This window comes from Apodemus sylvaticus, chromosome 9 (genome assembly GCF_947179515.1).
Source record: "Apodemus sylvaticus chromosome 9, mApoSyl1.1, whole genome shotgun sequence".
Taxonomy (NCBI): Eukaryota; Metazoa; Chordata; class Mammalia; order Rodentia; family Muridae; genus Apodemus; species Apodemus sylvaticus.
This window is the reverse complement of record NC_067480.1, coordinates 93,727,339-93,745,969: the sequence shown is the minus strand read 5'-3', so window position 1 is coordinate 93,745,969 and position 18,631 is coordinate 93,727,339. Positions and strand designations below refer to the sequence as shown.

The 18,631-nt window shown below is 41.8% G+C and overlaps 1 protein-coding gene across 1 annotated transcript in view; it reads right to left on the bottom strand.

Moving 5' to 3' along the window:
• Positions 1–18,631, bottom strand: part of Col9a1 (collagen type IX alpha 1 chain) — an 83,078-nt gene that overhangs the window by 42,302 nt on the left and 22,145 nt on the right. The window contains exons 6-19 of the mRNA XM_052193268.1: positions 18,044–18,127; positions 17,871–17,879; positions 17,290–17,301; positions 15,757–15,831; positions 15,387–15,422; positions 15,212–15,274; positions 10,887–10,940; positions 10,626–10,661; positions 8,286–8,309; positions 7,871–7,924; positions 6,707–6,760; positions 5,925–5,957; positions 4,738–4,794; positions 3,443–3,496 (exon numbers count right to left, since the gene is read on the bottom strand). Of these exons, the coding sequence (XP_052049228.1) occupies positions 3,443–3,496; positions 4,738–4,794; positions 5,925–5,957; positions 6,707–6,760; positions 7,871–7,924; positions 8,286–8,309; positions 10,626–10,661; positions 10,887–10,940; positions 15,212–15,274; positions 15,387–15,422; positions 15,757–15,831; positions 17,290–17,301; positions 17,871–17,879; positions 18,044–18,127 (645 nt within the window). The remainder of the gene's footprint in view (positions 1–3,442; positions 3,497–4,737; positions 4,795–5,924; positions 5,958–6,706; positions 6,761–7,870; positions 7,925–8,285; positions 8,310–10,625; positions 10,662–10,886; positions 10,941–15,211; positions 15,275–15,386; positions 15,423–15,756; positions 15,832–17,289; positions 17,302–17,870; positions 17,880–18,043; positions 18,128–18,631) is intronic.

Below are 18,631 nucleotides of genomic sequence, written 5' to 3'. Positions count from 1 at the left end.
ACTCTGCTCATCTGTTGTGTGATGTCACATGTGTGTGATGTGTGGTTGCAAGTTATTTTTTTTAATTGTCTTTGAGATCGTCTCTCATATTATCTAATTGTTGTTTAGATTTTTTGCTATTTTAAAAACTCTGATATACTTTAAAATGTTAGAATGTTCTATAAAAGAAACCTGTTTCTAAGACTGCGGATATAGCCCAATGGCAAAGCTTGTTAGGCATAATGGGATTATGAGATTCTAATGTTCATCTGAGAGAGAGAGAGAGAGAGAGAGAGAGAGAGAGAGAGAGAGAGAGAGAGAGAGGTCTGACTTCTGTCTCTTGCAGAAGGGCAACTCTACAGATTGAGAAGATACTAGATATACATTTTTACAGTTCTTTCCTAACAGTGAGATTATTCATGAGAAAAATTCCTTACTTTTATTACATATTAAAGTCAATTCTGTCATTTAATTATTGGTAAATAGTTTATTGGCTCATTGTTTGCTTATAATTTATATTACATTTAATATATTATTTATATAAATATACTTTTATGATAATTTCCATAGATTCTACCTTATCTTTACAAGTATTTTTTTACACACAATAAACACAAGATTACCCCGAAAATTTAACAGCAGTATTAACAGATAACATTTAAGCATTTAGTACAAAAAACCTAAATTGTGTTTCACTTTATTATTTGCATTTATTTATTCAGAGGGCTCATGCACATACTATGTACATCTGTGGAAGTCAAAGAACAACTTACAGGATTCGGTTCTCTCCTACAAGCACATGGATTCTACCACTCAAACTGTGGTAGGCTTGAGGGCAACCATCTTTACCCACTGAGCCAACCCACGGGCCTGGGAACTTAAGATTTAAGTAAATTATGAAAATCTTACTGGTTTAAATATCATAATTAAATTCAGATTCTATTAGGACTTAGGATAGACAGTGAAAAGAGGCAGGCCCACGGTAGTACAATTCCTAGTTCATGGATAATCATTAGGCGAGGACTATCAAAGCTTTAAATTTCTTTTACATGTATCAACCTAGTAAAGACATGAACAGACACAGTCAACAAGTTAGCAGACCTATACTAGTAAGAGAGGTATGACTGTAAAATATTATAAAAAGAAAGAATCTACTATGCAGGAACTAAAATTATTTTATTTTTATAATAATTATTATAATTATATGATGAAGAAATGGTGCCTGTAGGCAAAAAAGTTGCCCTGGATTGGAACTGGATTGAACTGCCTTGTGAACGCAGGGACCTGAACCAGGGTCCTCTCTGTAAGAGCAGCGAGTGTTCTTAACTGCTGAGCCATCTCGCCAGCCCCACGTGAGTATAATTAAGTAAATACTGCTTGTTTGTCCGGCAGAGCTCTCAAGTCACTGCACGTATAACACTGATTCATAGCCCCCTGTAAATTTCCTTATCAGGGTACGGCATACTTCTCATAGATTTTCCATAAAACATGGAGGGACATGTTTGAATTAAACATTTCTCCTGCGGACGAAAAGCTCCCACCCAATCAATAACCGCAAATTTTAAAAGACAGGATTTGGAGAAGCTGTTTATTATCATTTTTACTGAATTTTGGAAGGACACTGAAGTGCAGGGATTTCAGAAGTCATTCTTGTATTCATAGGGAAGCTTTCAAATCTTCGTTAGCTAGTGAATAGGATACCTTCAAAGCCTGACTGTAGGTCTGAATGGGAACAGTAGACCAGGCCCTTCCGCACTCCGCTGACTGTTCAGGCTGAGTCCTTTGTGTGGCTCAGTCACCAATGACCTACTGTCTTCCTGCCTCCTTATATTAGTTTTGAAATTCACCACTAAAAGTTTAAGGTGCGAAACTTGTCAAATGAACTAAAACAATGTTCAGTATCAAGTGGACATTTGCTTAATTGCATTTTAAAAGAATGCAAGTTTCCCACTTGAAGACCAAAAGCAAATTTGAAGTTCCATGTAACTAATCTGTGGTCACCCAAAATAGAATTTTCACGGGCATAGGGGAAAAACACTTTGACTGACAGCTCTTGCCCTAAGTCCTGTGGGCTAAAGTAGAGACAGCTCTTCAAAGGACAGGGGTCAACAGCACGCAGGAGACAATCAAGGCATTGCGATGAACAGAAGTCTATTCCTCACTTCTTTACCTGCATCTCAAAAGTAGCTCAGGGTCTAATGGACTGTTCTTACTTGTCTGTTTTTGTGGTGAGGTAGTGTTCTCATATATTAATATGTCATGTTTAATTTAGTCATTCCCCTATGATTGATCATTAATTTTGTTCACTTCTGAACTTTCAGAACTTGGAATAAGACACGGCACAGAGCAGGTCCTTGATAAATATTAACTGAATTTTCGAAATTACAGATTTAAAAGTTCAGTGGAAGAATGGCATTCAGGGAAACGGGGAGTTCTCCTTTTCTATTTTACTCAAGTTTGTCATCAGAAACTCGGCTATTTCATTCAAGATAAATAAAATACCTTTACTATTCACAGCCTTTGTAATAAAAGACTGAAAATAATTGACAAACTGTAATAGGGCACAGAAACTGGCTTATTTATCATGATTATACAAGTGAGGTTATTCAACAGACTGATTTAGCCTAAGGACTTCAAGGACATTAATACTCACAGATATTTTACTCAAAAGATAAATTGCCTCTCCAACTCATTACTGTGAGGAGTGGGAGAAGACTAATATTTTATTACAACCCAGTAAAGATGCATCAACAGACACAGTCAACAAGTTAGCAAGCCTGCATTAGTAAGAGTGGCATGACATTGTTAAATGTTATAAATTTTACTAAGAGAGTCTACTGCACAGAAAGTACAATTATTATATATTTATATTATGAAGAAATGGCAGCCAGGTTGCTTTGCTTTAAGTAAGTTTCAGCCTTTTTTTTGGTGGGGGCACATCAAAGTGCCCCCAGTGCTATACAGATTCCATATTTCTATCCAGATAATAACATGTTATCACTAAGTTCCAGCTACTTCAAACCTAAGTTACAGCAAAATGAGATCAGAAATAGACAAGTTAGTTCACGTCTTGAGATTTAGTTCACATCCAAACCAGTTATCTACCAGATCTTGTGTTTCCTACTCTCAAAACACTTGTAAAATCTGTACAATTATCACAACCCTTATGGAATTAAAGCAACTAGTGACATAATGTTTGTCACCAACCGTGATTTAAAAATATATATATAAATATGATATACTTGAGACAGAAAGAAAATGTAGTCAATATGAAAACACAAAGAAATCTAATATTTTGTCATTTCAGTAACTGAACAGCTTAGAGTATTAGTCTTAGAATAGCATGAAGCATTTATTTGCCAAAGAATAAAATGTCACACTTTCCTGTTCCTTATAATTCCTTATAGTGAAAATAATCACTTGGCCTTAACCACAATTGACCTACCAAATGCTCTTTCCTTACCTTGTGTCCTTGTCTTCCCGGCTCGCCAACTTCTCCTTTCGCCCCTTTATGGCCCTAACAAATATAAAAATAGGTCAAAAGAAACGAAGGCTGCTCTAGGCTTGACACCAAAAATGGCCAGAAGCCTCATAAAATGGTTCTGCCTCCCTAAATCTGTGTTAAAATACTACAAAACAGATGATGTGACAAAGCCAACTCGGCCTCAGTGCCTTTATAGCACCATGTACACTGTGTGACTGAATTTTATGATAAGCATCAGCTTTAGGTAAGAGGAGAATTCTCTTCTAGACCAGCAGATGCTCTGCTATCCGGCTCAGTAACACAATGCACTAGGACCTGCCTTCTTTCTTCTTGACCCTGACACCTCCCTGGGGTTAGGTTCAAAGCCTTCCGTCTTCCTCAGCACCAGTAACTTAATGCTTGCAGAAGTTGACCCAGCTATCCCTTGCTCTCTGGTGACCACTTTGAAACCTCTTTGGGCCCCCGCCTTGTCCCCATGGACAGCTCCTTCCTGGGTCCCACCTGTGCTAAGGACTCCCAGGCTGGGAACAGGCAGACTGTGAGACAAAGTTTTCAAATCAGCTAGGCTAGAACTTTTACCTCTCTCTGGTCTTTTGTAAAAATAGGGCTCTAATATAGGCCTAAAACTTTGACAGCCAGGGAAGCCACCAAAATGCAGTTAAAGAAAACCTTTTGGAAAACCCTTTCTCCTCAGGGCCTACTAGATCATACTAGAACAGGAAGGCTCTGGAATTTCTCAGAATCACTTTAAACTCAGAGACTGGTGGGGAAAGCAATCTATCCCCAGGATTTGTTTTTGTTTTTGTTTTTGTTTTTAGTTTTGGGGTTGTTTTTCCCTAAATAGACTATTTTGAATTATCATAATGGCAAACTGTGAGAAAAACACCTTCAGAAAAAATGTATTCTATACAGTTTCCCCATTTTTTTTAAAACCAGAACAATGTCAAATTCACATAAACAAGGTCTGTATACACAGTCTTCCTCCACACCCTAGCACTATCTTACCCATACAAGGCAAACATCTGGCCTTGGACTTCATGAGTTTCCTGGCTCAGTCAGTGCATGCTATGGGCATTTCCTTCCTGAACTACAGATATTCGTTAACTGAGCATATGCACCTCAGTAGGGCCCATCAGGGGCAGTAGTTAGAATGTCCAGGCTGAATGTGTACCACAGACAGAGAAAACAAAGACAGACTAAGGCCAGTGGTTAGAGGCTCCCCTCTCTCTATGAATATAATCCTCTTGAGAATAGAATAACAAAATTATTCTTACCCTCATGCCTGGTAGGCCCGGATATCCTGAGCGACCCGGTGGGCAGGAATTGGGGCACTGAAAGAGAGGAGAAAGGAGAGAGAGGGATAAACTAGAGAACCCGCTTTGTGATGAGATGAGATTTCCCCCCCAAGGAGTTCAACTATAAAACCCCAAAGCATTAATAATCATTAAATAACCCTGAATATCTCTGTCCATTGTTTTTCTTTTAAATATAGAAAAGTGCGAATCATTCAATAGATACCCTGCCATGTGCCTATCTTCTGCATGCTACGTGTTACTATTTTGTCATATTTATCTCAAATTTAATCAAAGAAATGAAATTCTTGACGGTGGATTATGCCATGGTCTTATTTAATTTCTCCCTTTTGCACTGAAACAGCCCCATCCTGAGGTCATACACTTTCACCATGGGGGCCAAAATTACATCAGCACTGTTTACCACCAGCATGTGACTACTCGTCTAAACATAAAGCATCTCCCAAAAGTGGAGTACTCCAGTGAAAAATCACACCACAGGCATAAAGCCAAAGGCTGAAAAAGAAACAAAGATCCTCCTCTAGTGAGAAACCTAACACAACTGAGACTGTACAAGCTGTGTGTCCTCAAGCCCCACGTGGCTCTACTGTGAAAGTTAAAGTGAAATGTAGAAGCTTAGTATATTCCAGTCAGATCATTTTAAAGGGAAATCATCTGAGGACTGTGTGGTCTTCATACTAAGTGAGGTAACCCAGTCTCAAAAGATCAGACATGGTATGCACTCACTAATAAGTGGATATTAGCTTGGAAAACTGGAATATGCAAAACATAATCCACACTTCAAATGAGGTACAAGAAGAACGGAAGAGTGGCCCCTAGTTCTGGAAAGACCCAGTGTAGCAGTATAAGACAAAACCAGAACAGGGAAGTGGGAAGGGATGGGTGGGAGAACAGAGGGAGGGAAGGGGGCTTATGTGACTTTCGGGGAGTGGGGAACCAGAAAAGGGGAAATCATTTGAATAAAAAAATATATCGAATAAAATTTTAAAAATTTTTTTAAATAAATCAAAGAGCTTCTGGTTCAAAAAAAAACCTCGTGTTATGTACACATGTATAAAACATCATGATTAAATCCACTGTTTTATATTAATATATGCTAATAAGAATGAATTGCAAGACATATTGTATTAATAAGAAAATAATCTTACCAATGGGTCTCCATCATGAAATCCAATTGTTCCCTAAAGTTAAGAATAAAATAGGTTATTTATTCTATGAACAATAGAAATTTTCAATGTTCAAAAGAGACTATTAGTTTTATAAGATACAAGGGAAAATAGAAACATATATGTTAGTGTTTGAAGACTTGACTGATGGGCAATACCTTTGAAGGTCCCTAAGTCTTATCCCAATATTATCCTAAATAAGGTAGCTGGTTATCTGACTCAGAGGACTGGCAATATAGACAAAATAGGACACCCTTACAGGTAAATAAAAACACAGAATATTATATACTTCAACTATTTTTTTATTTCTACCATAAAAAAACTTAGCAAGAACTAATTTGCCCCAAAATGCTTCTTTTACCTGTCAATGTTTTGAGCACATAAGAAATCACAACTATTAAAAAGCTGCAAATAAATAAGGTTACTTCTGGGAAAACCATCTTTTAGATTACTGTGGTTCCTCTATTGATTCTAAAATGAACCAGGCTCTGAACGGTTAAGAAAGAAAGAGAGAGAGGAGGAGGGAGGGGGAGGGAAGGAGGGAGGGAAGAGAGGAAGGAAGGAAGGAAGGAAGGAAGGAAGGAAGGAAGGAAGGAAGGAAGGAAGGAAGGAAGAAACAAAGAAACAAACTGAAAAGATCAGCCCCCATCATTTTGGAACTGGAAAGCAATGATTTAAATAATAGACACTTCTGTGTTTGTTTCTGTGGTTTCTTCAGCTCCCACTCTCAGATGCAAAACAAATTGAAACTGAAAATCACTTACACTAGGTCCTGGGGGTCCAGGGGGGCCAGGTGGTCCTCTTTTCCCAGGGTCACCCTAGGTCATTTCAAAATAGAGACATGGTAGTTACACAAGGTTCAGAACACAGAACATAAAACCAAGGAGTCATGGGAGAATGGCATTACCCAAAAGTCTAGCAGAACTCAGGCAGTCATCAACCTACCACCAAACCCAAATGAAGGGATTCTGGCCTCACCAAGGTAGAAAACCAAAAAAGCACAGGGGAAAACAGAAACAAAGTATCCACAGGATACTGTCTACCCACTTGAAACACAAACCAGAAACCCCATTTATTGTTGTAGCTGGTCTACAGATGAACCAGAGTAACCAGTGCTACTAGTGTCACTTCAGACAATTAAAGCAAAAGAGAGCTTGTGTTCAGCCTGAAGCTGAGAGTGGAGGCTCTATCTCTGCAAATCGGTGCCTTGCTTCTGCGGTCCACCTACTCTGATCTGTCACTGAATGCTTGCAATGGACAGTAGAGCAAAGATGGCTGAATTCCAAGAAGCCATGCAGATGAAAGCCGTCCCAGGGTACTCTGGGTTTACTCTTGGCACCTTTTCCTTCCTAATATTTTACATAAAAAGTCATGAGCATTATAATTATTCTATATATATGATCATTCATAACATAGATGTCAGTAACTTTGCAACAGGAATCATACATATGGAAGAAAGATACCTGTGATCTTAACCCTTTCTTCAATGAGCTTATAATTTCATATCTTATCAAAACATCAATGCTTCAACATATTTAAATGTTTACAGAATATCACATGAAACACCTTTTGTCAACAATTTTCTCAATCAAGTTACTTCCTTCCTGTTTAAATATAATTAAATTCTGATTATAATTTAATGCATCTACTTTAAATATGCATAATGATAACTGTGCAGTACTATTTAATTTCATATAAACATTTTAACAAAAACCAGTGGATCCCAATCCTAGATGACAGCATAGCAATGGATGACACCCCCTAACTTGAAACTCAATCTGGAAGTCAGGAAGCAATGCTCAACTGAAATAAAATTCATCTACACTCTGGAGTTTAGGGAGGAGGCAGACAGTGGGGTGATCTGCCTTCACCAATAGCACCTTCTTTCAAATTAGCAAATGTCAATCAAAATGCACCAGGATACTCACAATAGGGCCTACACGGCCAAGTTCTCCAGGAAGTCCTGTGGTCCCAGGAGGACCCTGAAGTCAACAAATCAAAGAGACACACAGATTTATACAATCTATCATAAATGCTATCACAGATGATAAAAACAGACTTAGAAATATCTATCTTTGCTAGTATGGGCTTGTGGTGAGAACATAATTCATTTAACAAAACTTTAATTATTAAACAGGAAACAGAAATTTCATAAATTGGTACTTTTCCTATTTTGTATCCCTATTTGGCAAAATCGGGATCTTGCCATTAGGAGCTATGTAGCATTATATAGATGAGTCTATATGCCCCACTAGTTAGAGTAGCAGTTACAGGGTCGGGTCAGACTTTTAGAAATAGAAAGCTTCTAGAATTTGTAAAAATAAACAATAAAACAATACTTACAGGGGGTCCTGGAATACCACGGCCCTAAAAGATTGAAATAAGAATAGTTATGGCTTGTGGTTTAAATGTCATAGAAACATAGGCAGAGACATGGCTCTCAGTTCACAGGAGCTGACACACTCCCACCGTGTGAGTAGACACTGCTGCTCATGGAAAGAAAAACCTGGATGGAGGAAGCAACGTCACACTGCCCCAGATGAAGCCAGAAGCTTGTTTTTGGCCCTCAAGCCTTCCTTTGACTCTCTGCTGCCCAGTACTGTTTTGCTAAGGATTCTAAGCAGACATTCAAAGGAAAGAATCCATGTGTGCTCACCCTCTTGCCCAGAAGTGAAGAAGCTCTTTGTGCTTAGCCTCACTCAGCGAGGCACATCACTACCTTAAAAGATTTCCTTCCTCTGTATAAGAAATCTACATTAAAGACAACACAGCTTTCTAGGTTGTAATAAATGATATTTAGGTATTCCCCAAGCAAGTCATAGGCACAGAGAGGCAAAGAGGTAATACTTTTTCAGAGACATATCCCCTTTGGACTAGAGAGATGGCTCCTTGGTTATGTACAAGTGTCAAGTCCCCTTAGAGAGGATGTGAGTTCTGTTCCCAGCACTGACATCAAGTGGCTCACACCAACTGCAATGGAAACTCCAGAGAATGCAAGGCTTTGCCTTCCTAGACACTTGCATGTGCTTAATACACATGAACTCTTGCAGGCTCATGCACACATAAATAAAAAATAAATTATTAAAATAAAGTTCTCTTTTAATGGGTATGGTTATATTTCCACACGCTAAGTATAGTAGATATTTGAATTAACTTGGTATCATTTCTGAAGTAACTTCTAACAGGATCTTTATGGAATATGCTATTTGGTTTTAAAGCTCCTCATTTTACCTTCCTTTCCTCTGTCACTCATATCCTGTGTTCACACCAGAAAATACACAATTGCAGGGTTGAAGCCACATCTTGCCTATCCATCCCATCTGGAGTCCCAACACAGAGAGGAGTATACAACAAACTCCAACAATCAGGAAAACAGATATAACTGATATAGCAAATGAAGTCAGTCTCAGAAAGTGTTTTAGTTAGGGTATCTAGTACTGAGACAGAACACCAAAACCAAAAGATCAAGTTAGGGATGGAAGGGTTTGTTCAGCGTACAATTCTACATTGCTGTTCATCAACAAAGAACATCAGGACAGGAACTCAAACAAGGAAAAATACTGTAGGCAGGAGCTGATGCAGAGGCATTGGACGGGGTGCTGCTTCCTGGCTCGCTTCTCTTGGCTTGCTCAGCCTACTTTCTTAGAGAAGCCAGGACAACCAGCCCAGGGAAGTCAGCACCCACCATGGGCTAGGACTTCCCCATTGATCACTAATTGAGAAAATGCCTGGATCTCACGGAAGCATTTTCTCAACTGAGGCTCCTTCCTCTCTCGTGACTCTAGCTTGTGTCAAGTTGACACACAAAACCAGCCAGTACAGAAAGACGAGCATCAGGGTTTTTTGTTTTGTTAAGTTATGAAACCTAGACCTTATATAGATCCATGCAATCACATTTGTATCCGTGATCTAGCAGCAGAAGCGTAATTGTCTTGGGAGCCAACAGAAAGGCAAGGGTGGGTGATAGGAAGCCAAACAGTAGGCCAAGAGGGGAGAGGACACAGACAACTGACAACAGCAAAGAGGACCAAGAGCAGGCAAGAGAGGAGAAGCAAGCCTAGAAAGCACACACACACACACACACACACACACATACTGATAACACTGCACTTCCATGTTGAACAACACAGGGCTGATATGAGTAATGAGAGAGCTCATTGGTTGAGGTTTTAGATATACCACTGTGAGCGGCAGGATTCACGACTGAGATTTAAATTATTAGATCATACTGGGATTGTGGCTATTATTGCTCAAGGTGTGTTCTCTGCCATTGGGACAGAACCAGCAGCTGCAGCTAGGCAATGGGGCTCACATCTGTAATCCCAACCCTCAGGAGGCTGAGGCAGAAGGGTAAGTGTGAGACTGAAGCTATCCTGGACTACATGGTAAAGTCCAGGTCAGCCTGGGCTAGAGGATATGACTGGGCTCCCTGTCTCAAAATTAAATTACATTAAGAAATCTCACCTGATATGAACATGTATTTTATCCCATACATTTAAACTTTTCTACTCACAATAGGTACACTTACATATACCTACTAAATATACTTATATACTAGACGAGTCCTGTGCCCTCTGCCATGTGTATTAGGTAGAAAACTGCATTACATTTATCTTCACAATGGCAGAATTTTGCCAAAAGATGGATCTTCAGTTTTGTTGCTTTGCTGCTTAAAATACTTACTGGAAATCCACGAGACCCAGGCACGCCAGGTTCTCCCTAAAAAATAAAAATAAACATAGCTTCAACGTAGTAGTTGTAGCATATGTAGTTTTTGTCACATAGATAAGGATATATGCAAAATGAATAGATATCAAAATCATGAATGCAGTCTACGTGGTGCTCAGTGCTTCAGTTGATTTCGATAATCGATCACCTTTCTTTGGCGATGCTTCTGTTGGCATTTGAGAACACTACCTAAGTAACACCGGGTGGCTAACTTACTTTTTGTCCCCTTGGTCCAACGGAGCCAGGGGACCCATCAGGTCCTGTTAATCCCTAGAGAGAGGCAAGGAAACAGTGTCAGTGCTATCATAACAGCCCTAGAAAAACCACTTTTACCAGTTACCTGTAGGTTGGTTACCCACGGATAACGCAAGTATTTATAAAGCAATACTTTCCGATAGATCCTTCTTTTAACACATTTACCATGGGCTCTGCTTTTGACTTCTCTTCCATGGAAAATTTGACAATTTGGTAACTGCACTATCACAGATTCAACGATTTAGTGGGATTTTTTTTTAAATCTCTGCTTTGAGAAAATACAATTGTAACCGTTTCAGTGTTTCCCTGCTGAGCTGGATGGACATTGGCTCTGCCCATTTGCCAGATTTATGTATCTGCTTTACTTCATGTACAAAATGAAAATATTAAGTGTCTTTCTAGATACGGGGCAACAATGTCTTGAAAGCTAATGCAATGTTTTCTTAAGGTGAAATAAATACAAATAATTTAAAACCCTCCAGCCATTTTCTAGTGATGCAATAGCATAGTGAGGAATATTAACTTTAAAGTTAAAAAAAAACTTGAAAGCATTTTTCTCAGTAAAAACATCTAACAATGTATACTTCCTGCTATACTTCTAGCTTAAGTCTAGTATATATGTCTAGCCATTGTATCTCGTGCTAAGATGCAGTAAATGTATTTCCTATCCATTTTATTGTTTCTGGTGATACTGAATTTCATCATTTTCTTCAATAAAAGGCAGATATGGAGCCATGATAGCAAACCAAATCCAGATATTAACCACAGTGTAACACTTCTCGGCCTCCTCGGATTTCTTCAATGCCCGGGCATCTTCGTGAATGTTGACCTTTCAGAATATTGTCTTAACCAACTACTCCTGTTGTGAAACATCTCTGAGGGGTGCAGGATTTGTCCATTCAAAGGAAGAAAGCCTTTAACATCATGCTTGTATGGGATCACAGTTTAGCAACAGCCCCTATACATAATTCTACTTCTCCTTGTCTTATTTGGGTCCTGTGAGGGTAAAATACTATTTACAGAGCTTTCTGGGCATCCTGAAGCAAACAGCACCTGCAATAATTCCTCTATTGATTATTATCCCTAATAGTAACATAGCTGTCCTTTGGGTACAGGGTTATAGGCCGTCTCTGGCGTCTCTATTCTGTATGACCACGAAAGGAAAGAAGATTCAGCTTTGATAGGTGGAGAGAGGAGGGACTGGAACTACGTGAGCACACACACACAGCATGCACAATTTTCAAAATCCAATTTGCAATAAAACTCTCTAAATCTAATTTCAAAGATATTATAGAGGAGAAATCTCTCCAATGGCAGGGAGAATTGCCTTCATATGAAGGTTTATGCAGATGGAGCTCCATATAGAATAATACTGGAGCTGTGCTGTGAGCCTTCGCACCGCCATTTGTCAGGGAATACCTGCCCTTGCTGCTCTGCTGCCGGTATCCTGCCAGCATCCCAGCAGCTCAGCCGGGATAACAAGGCTCCCTACGAGAAGCATAGCTGTAATACAAATCTACCAACAACCCACTGCACATGGGAAACACGGTCCCTCTCTTGGATTCGACAAACAACTCCTCCAGCAGTCATTGTATTAAACATCACCAAAAAAACGATAACTTTCACAGTGAAACAAAGATCAGAAGAGGAAGAGATTGGAGAGAGATCCAGGTCCCCGGGTTCACCATCAAAACAGCTCTTGCGAGGCGTCCTAGGTGTTTTATTCCCCAGGTTCTGGGCAGAGTGGACTGTATACTCTGAAGGGGTTACCACTCACTGTTCTCAAAATGTCCTTTCTCAATTACAGTGAAAGGCTTTAACATTAAGTCAATGAGAGGGAAAGAAAACTCCCCAGCTGCAGAAGTCACTAGTGGCTCTGATTCAAAGGCTGAAGGAGATGACACATTAGAGAACTTACACGCCATCATTGGATGTCAATTGCAAGCGACTTTCAACACTTACTGTAGTATGTATCTTTCTTCCTAGTAGGTATCATGGGGACTACAACATCCACTATCACTCTTTTCTTCTATTCTTCTATTAAGAAGAGACTCAGCACATTTGGGTGGTATGACTATAGATGGATTAAGAACCTCATCTGTATCTCCTGGAGGGTAGACCTGAGTTACCTAAAATGAATTCAATAAATACAGAAGTCTCTGCAGTCCTAGGAGCTACATAACTCTGGATCTCCGAGGAAATTATTTGTCCTTATAATTTTTTCATTTTCCTTTTTATGGGGAAATAACATTAGAACAATCTACTTTCTGGGTTATGGTAAAGCCAAAGGGAGTAATATCTGAGACGGGGCTTGAGGGAAATACTCCAAGCATATGAAAAGACCACAGCTAAGTCCTTTTAGATCTAAGGAATGCTAAAACGCGGGCGGGCGGGCGGGCGGGTGAGTGTGTGCGTGTGTGTGTGTGTGTGTGTGTGTGTGTGTGTGTGTGTGTGCGTGCCTGCGTGCACGCGGTCTCTCCTTTTTCCCACCCCTATTTCCCTCTGTCTTTTGCTCTCTCCTTTCATCCTGGGTTTCTTCTTACGGACCATCTCAGGATCGAGGTGATGATCTAAGAAGCTTGGACATCTTCTGATTTGGTATATGTCTCTTTTGCACTATGGAGCTATCAATTGTGTAAATGTTTTCCTGTCCTTCTACAAAATTCAGAGAGCAGTCAAGTGTTAAGGAAGTTACAAAAGCCCCATTGAACTGAGGAACTAGCTGGGCCCCATGATGCATGCCTATAATTCTAACACCTGAGGCAGGATTTTGAGCCAACTGGGCTACATAGCAAGATCTTATATACATAAGCAAACAGACAGACTGAGAGACAGTGAAGTCCAGCATTCTGTCTGAAATAAAGTTAAACAGGAAGACAAAATTTTAGATGAATGGTTTTATGTTCCAACTACAGTTTTAAATTTTTTATCAGAAATGTTATCTTCCTCAAAAAAAAAAAAAAAAAAGGCTGACTGAACTTCCAAAGAAAAGTAGAAAGTCAACTTAAAATACATTAGGAACGTACCTAGTGGCCTGTATTTATCAGACATTCTTCCAATGAGCTGACAATTTCATATAATTCAATCTCAAAGGCCTTAAGTTACATAATCTAATTTGTAGTATCCAAACATGTTATTATCTACACATTAATCTACATGTGCCATTGAAAATCCACAAAAAAATGATGAAACAGAAGCTTAAACTAGAAGCTTAAGTCTTTGTAAGCAAAGTCTGTCTCCTGAAACACTAAATGATACAGAACTACACACCCTCGCCAAGTTAATCGCAGCAGAAGAGGCATGTCTGAGCCACAGCTAAAATGCAGCTGTTTATTCTCTCGGAGCAAGGGAGCTTTTTAAAAACTTGGAAACATTCTTAGAAATAACAGGTGTACGTTTTGGGGTGTCTCTAGGTCTTGCAAAACAAGAGAGGGTTGTGAGTGGGGGTGACTTTAAGGAGCCCTGGGAAACAAACGCCAGAGACAAAACTCAGGTTCTGAGGAAGAATGCAGCGACTCTGAGTAGTGTTCACAGAGAGGAGGTGCTGAGAAAGACGGACCTCTGGGGAAACAGCGTTTGCCACATAGCTGGGCATCTGAATGTCTTCCCAACCTGGTTTCCGACTTCCTGTCTCCCAAGCTGATTTTTAACGTCTTGTTTATCTATGCTGAGCACTTCCTCTCCCTGCAGTATCCAAACGCACTCTGCCATTTACTTTGTGCAAACTTTCTTTTTTTTTTTTCTAAATATTACTGGGAATTGAAATTCTTTCTGTTCTTTCCTACACCCGCCCTGTTTTCTAATGGTGTTGTTCTTTTTTCAGTGTTTAAATTATTTTCTTATTTTGTGTGTATTGGGTATTTTGCCTATAAGTGTACCCGTGCACCGTGTCCGTTCAGTTACCCAGACACCAGAGGAGAGCCTCAGGTCTCCTGGGATGGCTGTGAGCTGCCCTGTGGGTGCTGGGGATCCAACTCTGGTCCTCAGGAAGAGCAGCGCTCTTCCTTCACTCCAGCTCTTCTTTGTAATTAATCCACAGGGAGTACCGAGGAAAACAAAGCTTACAGGTTATGAGACCTAAGCAATCACCCGCCAGCATCCACATGCCACCACCAACTTCCTCCCTATGCAGGCAGTAGAGGTGACAGTTTATAGGCTGAATAGAGAGTGACTATTATGAGGTCAACCTTCAAGGGACATTTTGCAGGGTACCAGAGTGTTTTCTCCCTCTCCTCGCTGCCCTCCTCTCCCCCTCTCTCTCACGCATGCACTGTCTATATACTCACATCAGCTCCTGGTGTGCCTGGCTTGCCTGGTGCTCCTGGCTTGCCGGGGTCTCCAGGAGGACCCTGAGCAGCAGGAAGAAAACAAATAAAGCAAAGTTGAGACTCTTCCAACACGCATGTCTACAAAACACATCTTAAGGAAGGAAGCTCGGCGCCACGATGCCAATCAACTTACCGGAGGTCCGGGGGGACCTTTTGGACCTCGGTCACCCTGGAGACAAAGAGTAAAGGGTATAAGTCATGCGTGAGTAAGATTAACTGGGGTCCCACGGAAGAGTCTCGGGCATGCACACCACAAAGATATTGGCAGAAGCGAGGGTGAGGGTCTAAAGCTGGACGTTGCTGTCCCAAGGATCCACAGGTACAGAACCAGTCTCTTCTCTAACAATCCCCAGGCTACAGAGTCAAATCTAGAACTTTCACTCCCATTTAGTCTTAGTTCTATGGGAGTGACAGGGAGGGGCTACTTGGCCCTTTCCAACGACTCATCCAAAGTTGAAGAGGTAATGGAAAAGGGTTACAGGGCAAGGGACATAGAAACTTACATCAATGCCATCTATGCCCGGAACTCCAGGAGGCCCGGGAGGCCCTGGAGGCCCCTGCTCACCCGGAGGACCTCTCTGCCAAAAACAATGCACAGGGGTTAGTGGGGAGGAATGTGTATCCAGAGGAAATATGAAGCGCCCTTATTCCCTAAAGCACACACACACACACACACACACACACACACACCAACAAGGATGCCTCTCTACCGTAGATATATTTTTTGAACGAAAATACAGTGTTTCCACATTCTACTAAGTAAACTGGCCGAGGTAGAGCAGAAGTGATGTCTTTAAACGGAAGGGGAGTTCACTGGGCCTCGCCTACTCAGAACACATTGAACAGAAGGGGATATCTAATGTCCACTTTCAGCCAAAGGGCGTTAAGAAATAAGTACTGGGGTCATTGGATACCTCCACTGCCGATCAGTCATTTGTCTCAAATCGAGCAGGTAAGACTGAAGCAGCTCCTGGACCAACAGTTACTTTACCCCTGCAAGCCTCTTTGTCCAGTAGACTGGGAGCAGGGTTGGGGGAGGGAGAGCGGGAGCGGGGGCATGGCGGTAGGTTTGGGAGGTATGGGGCTCCGAAGAGCCTTGAATTCAGGAGCCTGACCCCATTTCACTTCTACTAACAGTGACATTCTCTGACAAGAGGTCTTTGCACCTCGCTTCAAAAGCTACACAAATTTCAAACAGACCCTTAGCTTGTGAGCCCTTGTGTCGCTGGCAGACAGCTGTTTGACAGGTCTGCAGGGAATACTGGCGCCTGAAACAGTATAAATGTGTTGCTTTAGGGAACATTTTTATACCCCCCCTCTGTTTCTAGAAGGAGGAGGAGGAGGTGGAAAGGGAGAGAGGGAGAGGGAAAGGCTGCTTTAATCAGGAAAGACTTTGTTTTCCTGAACTCCAAGGACCAGACAGGTTACAATGGGGTCTCTGTAAGTGAAACCTCAAACCTCCCCTGGCCTCCCTGCCTGGCTGCTTCACTCTCCCTTGCCAGGAGCCAGAGGGAAGAGGAGGGGGGGCAGTCTAGGGAGAAGTTGCTGAGTTCTGTTGGAATCCAGAGCTGCCAGGCTTCAGTGCTAAATCGCTAGAAGGATCTCGAGGTTTCGTGGTTTTTCAACAGCAGCAAAAGCTGTAGAAAGCGCTCCTGAACTTTTGAGTGTGACCTGAGTTGAGGGAACAGGTAAACAACAAGAACAAAGAGTAAAACTGCAAGCCCCAGTCTTGAATCATGGGCTAAACACACACACACACACACACACACACACACACACACACACACACACACACTGTGCCTTTACTATTAGAGTCCAAGTGGAGAAATAGCCCGTTTTGCCCACATTCCACAGCTTGTCAGAGGCTCCCCATCAGACCCTATGTGCTGGGTGTGCTTCAGGCTGCAGGACAGCTGGCCCGAGAGCCCCGAGGGTGCTTCTGTGGCTTCTCTCAATCAGGACAGCTTCACCACCACCTACTTTCCCTGTCACATGCTTGGGAAATGGAGTGTTTTCATTTTTGTGCCCCAGCTTACCTCTTCCGTGGTCTGCGGACAAAAAGAGATGGAGAGAAATAAGGAGCCCGGCAAACTCGCACACAACTTACTTGAGCAGCACAGAAGCGGAGCCCAGCCAGCATCAGTGACAACCCAAGTGCTCCTGGTCCCCAGACAGTCCAGGCCATCCCTGCTGCTCTCTGCCAGTCCTCTGGCCTGGATCTGCACCCCAATGCCCTCTAGACTTCTAGACCCCGCTAGCTGAGGGCATAAAGTGCCACCTGGACCTCCAAATCCACCCAGGGTAGTGGTTGCAAAGGTGCCTGACCAAAGGGACCTGCCTGGATTCCTTCTCTTTATGAATGGCCCTGCAGAGGGTCCTGGGGATTGGAGGAGAGCTAACAGGCCTGGGAGGAGGGATAGAATGACAACAGTCCCAGTTAACCCTTTCCTGGACTCTGCACCAAGACCTACAAGCACAGTTCTTCCTCCACCCTATCCTCCTCAGCAGAGCCTCTGGCTGTCCCCAGAGCCTGCCAAGAGACTCTTCCAGTATTTCTGCAGAGACACTTCTGAGTGGCAGCGGTAAGCCACAAAGGGAGTACCAGGCACAGGTCTGCTCGTGATGGCTCCTACATCCAAGTTGGAAGAAGGACCTGTGTTTCTTTAATTCCCAGCTAGTCAGTACAGCAAAGCACTACTCCAGGGAAAGAGACCTAGATAGAGATGCTGCTAATATAACTAGACCGTGACATGGGGAGAAGCGGCTTTTGCAGATGGTTTGAGGACTCACTGTGATTCTGACTGGCAGCTCGTGACACGTTTCTCTCCTTGGTCTCAGGGGGTCACAGTGGATCAGCATCCATTGGAGTTCAAACTGGTGAAACGCAAAAGAGAGCAGGTCATATACAAAGGAGTGTGGTTGTTGTTGTTGTTGTTGTTGTTGTTGTTGTTGCTGCTGCTGCTGCTGCTTAATATGCTCTATAATCCTTAACAGAGCAGATGCCCTTTGAACTTAGCTCCTTGAAGCACAGCCCTGGCTTTTCCGGAGCACAGTTTCTAATGAAGATGGCTAGAAGCCTTCCCAAATTCCTCACCATTGGCGGGAGATGCCTTCGTTTTCACCCTAGCGTAGCCCTAACCTGGAAACAGAGCACTAGCTTTGAGGTCTTCCTATTTCTGTTCTCACCATGACCTCCAGAAGTAGATGCTATTTAAAAGTAGAGAGCTACACTTGTCCAAAACAAAGGAAGTGTCAGAGTGTGGCCTGGGAAGCAGGTCTACTCCATCCACAGAAAATACTCGTGCTGAAACTTCACCTGGGAGATTAGAGACAGACATGGCAAGAGGCCACTGCAGAGACCACAAATGGAAGAAAGAA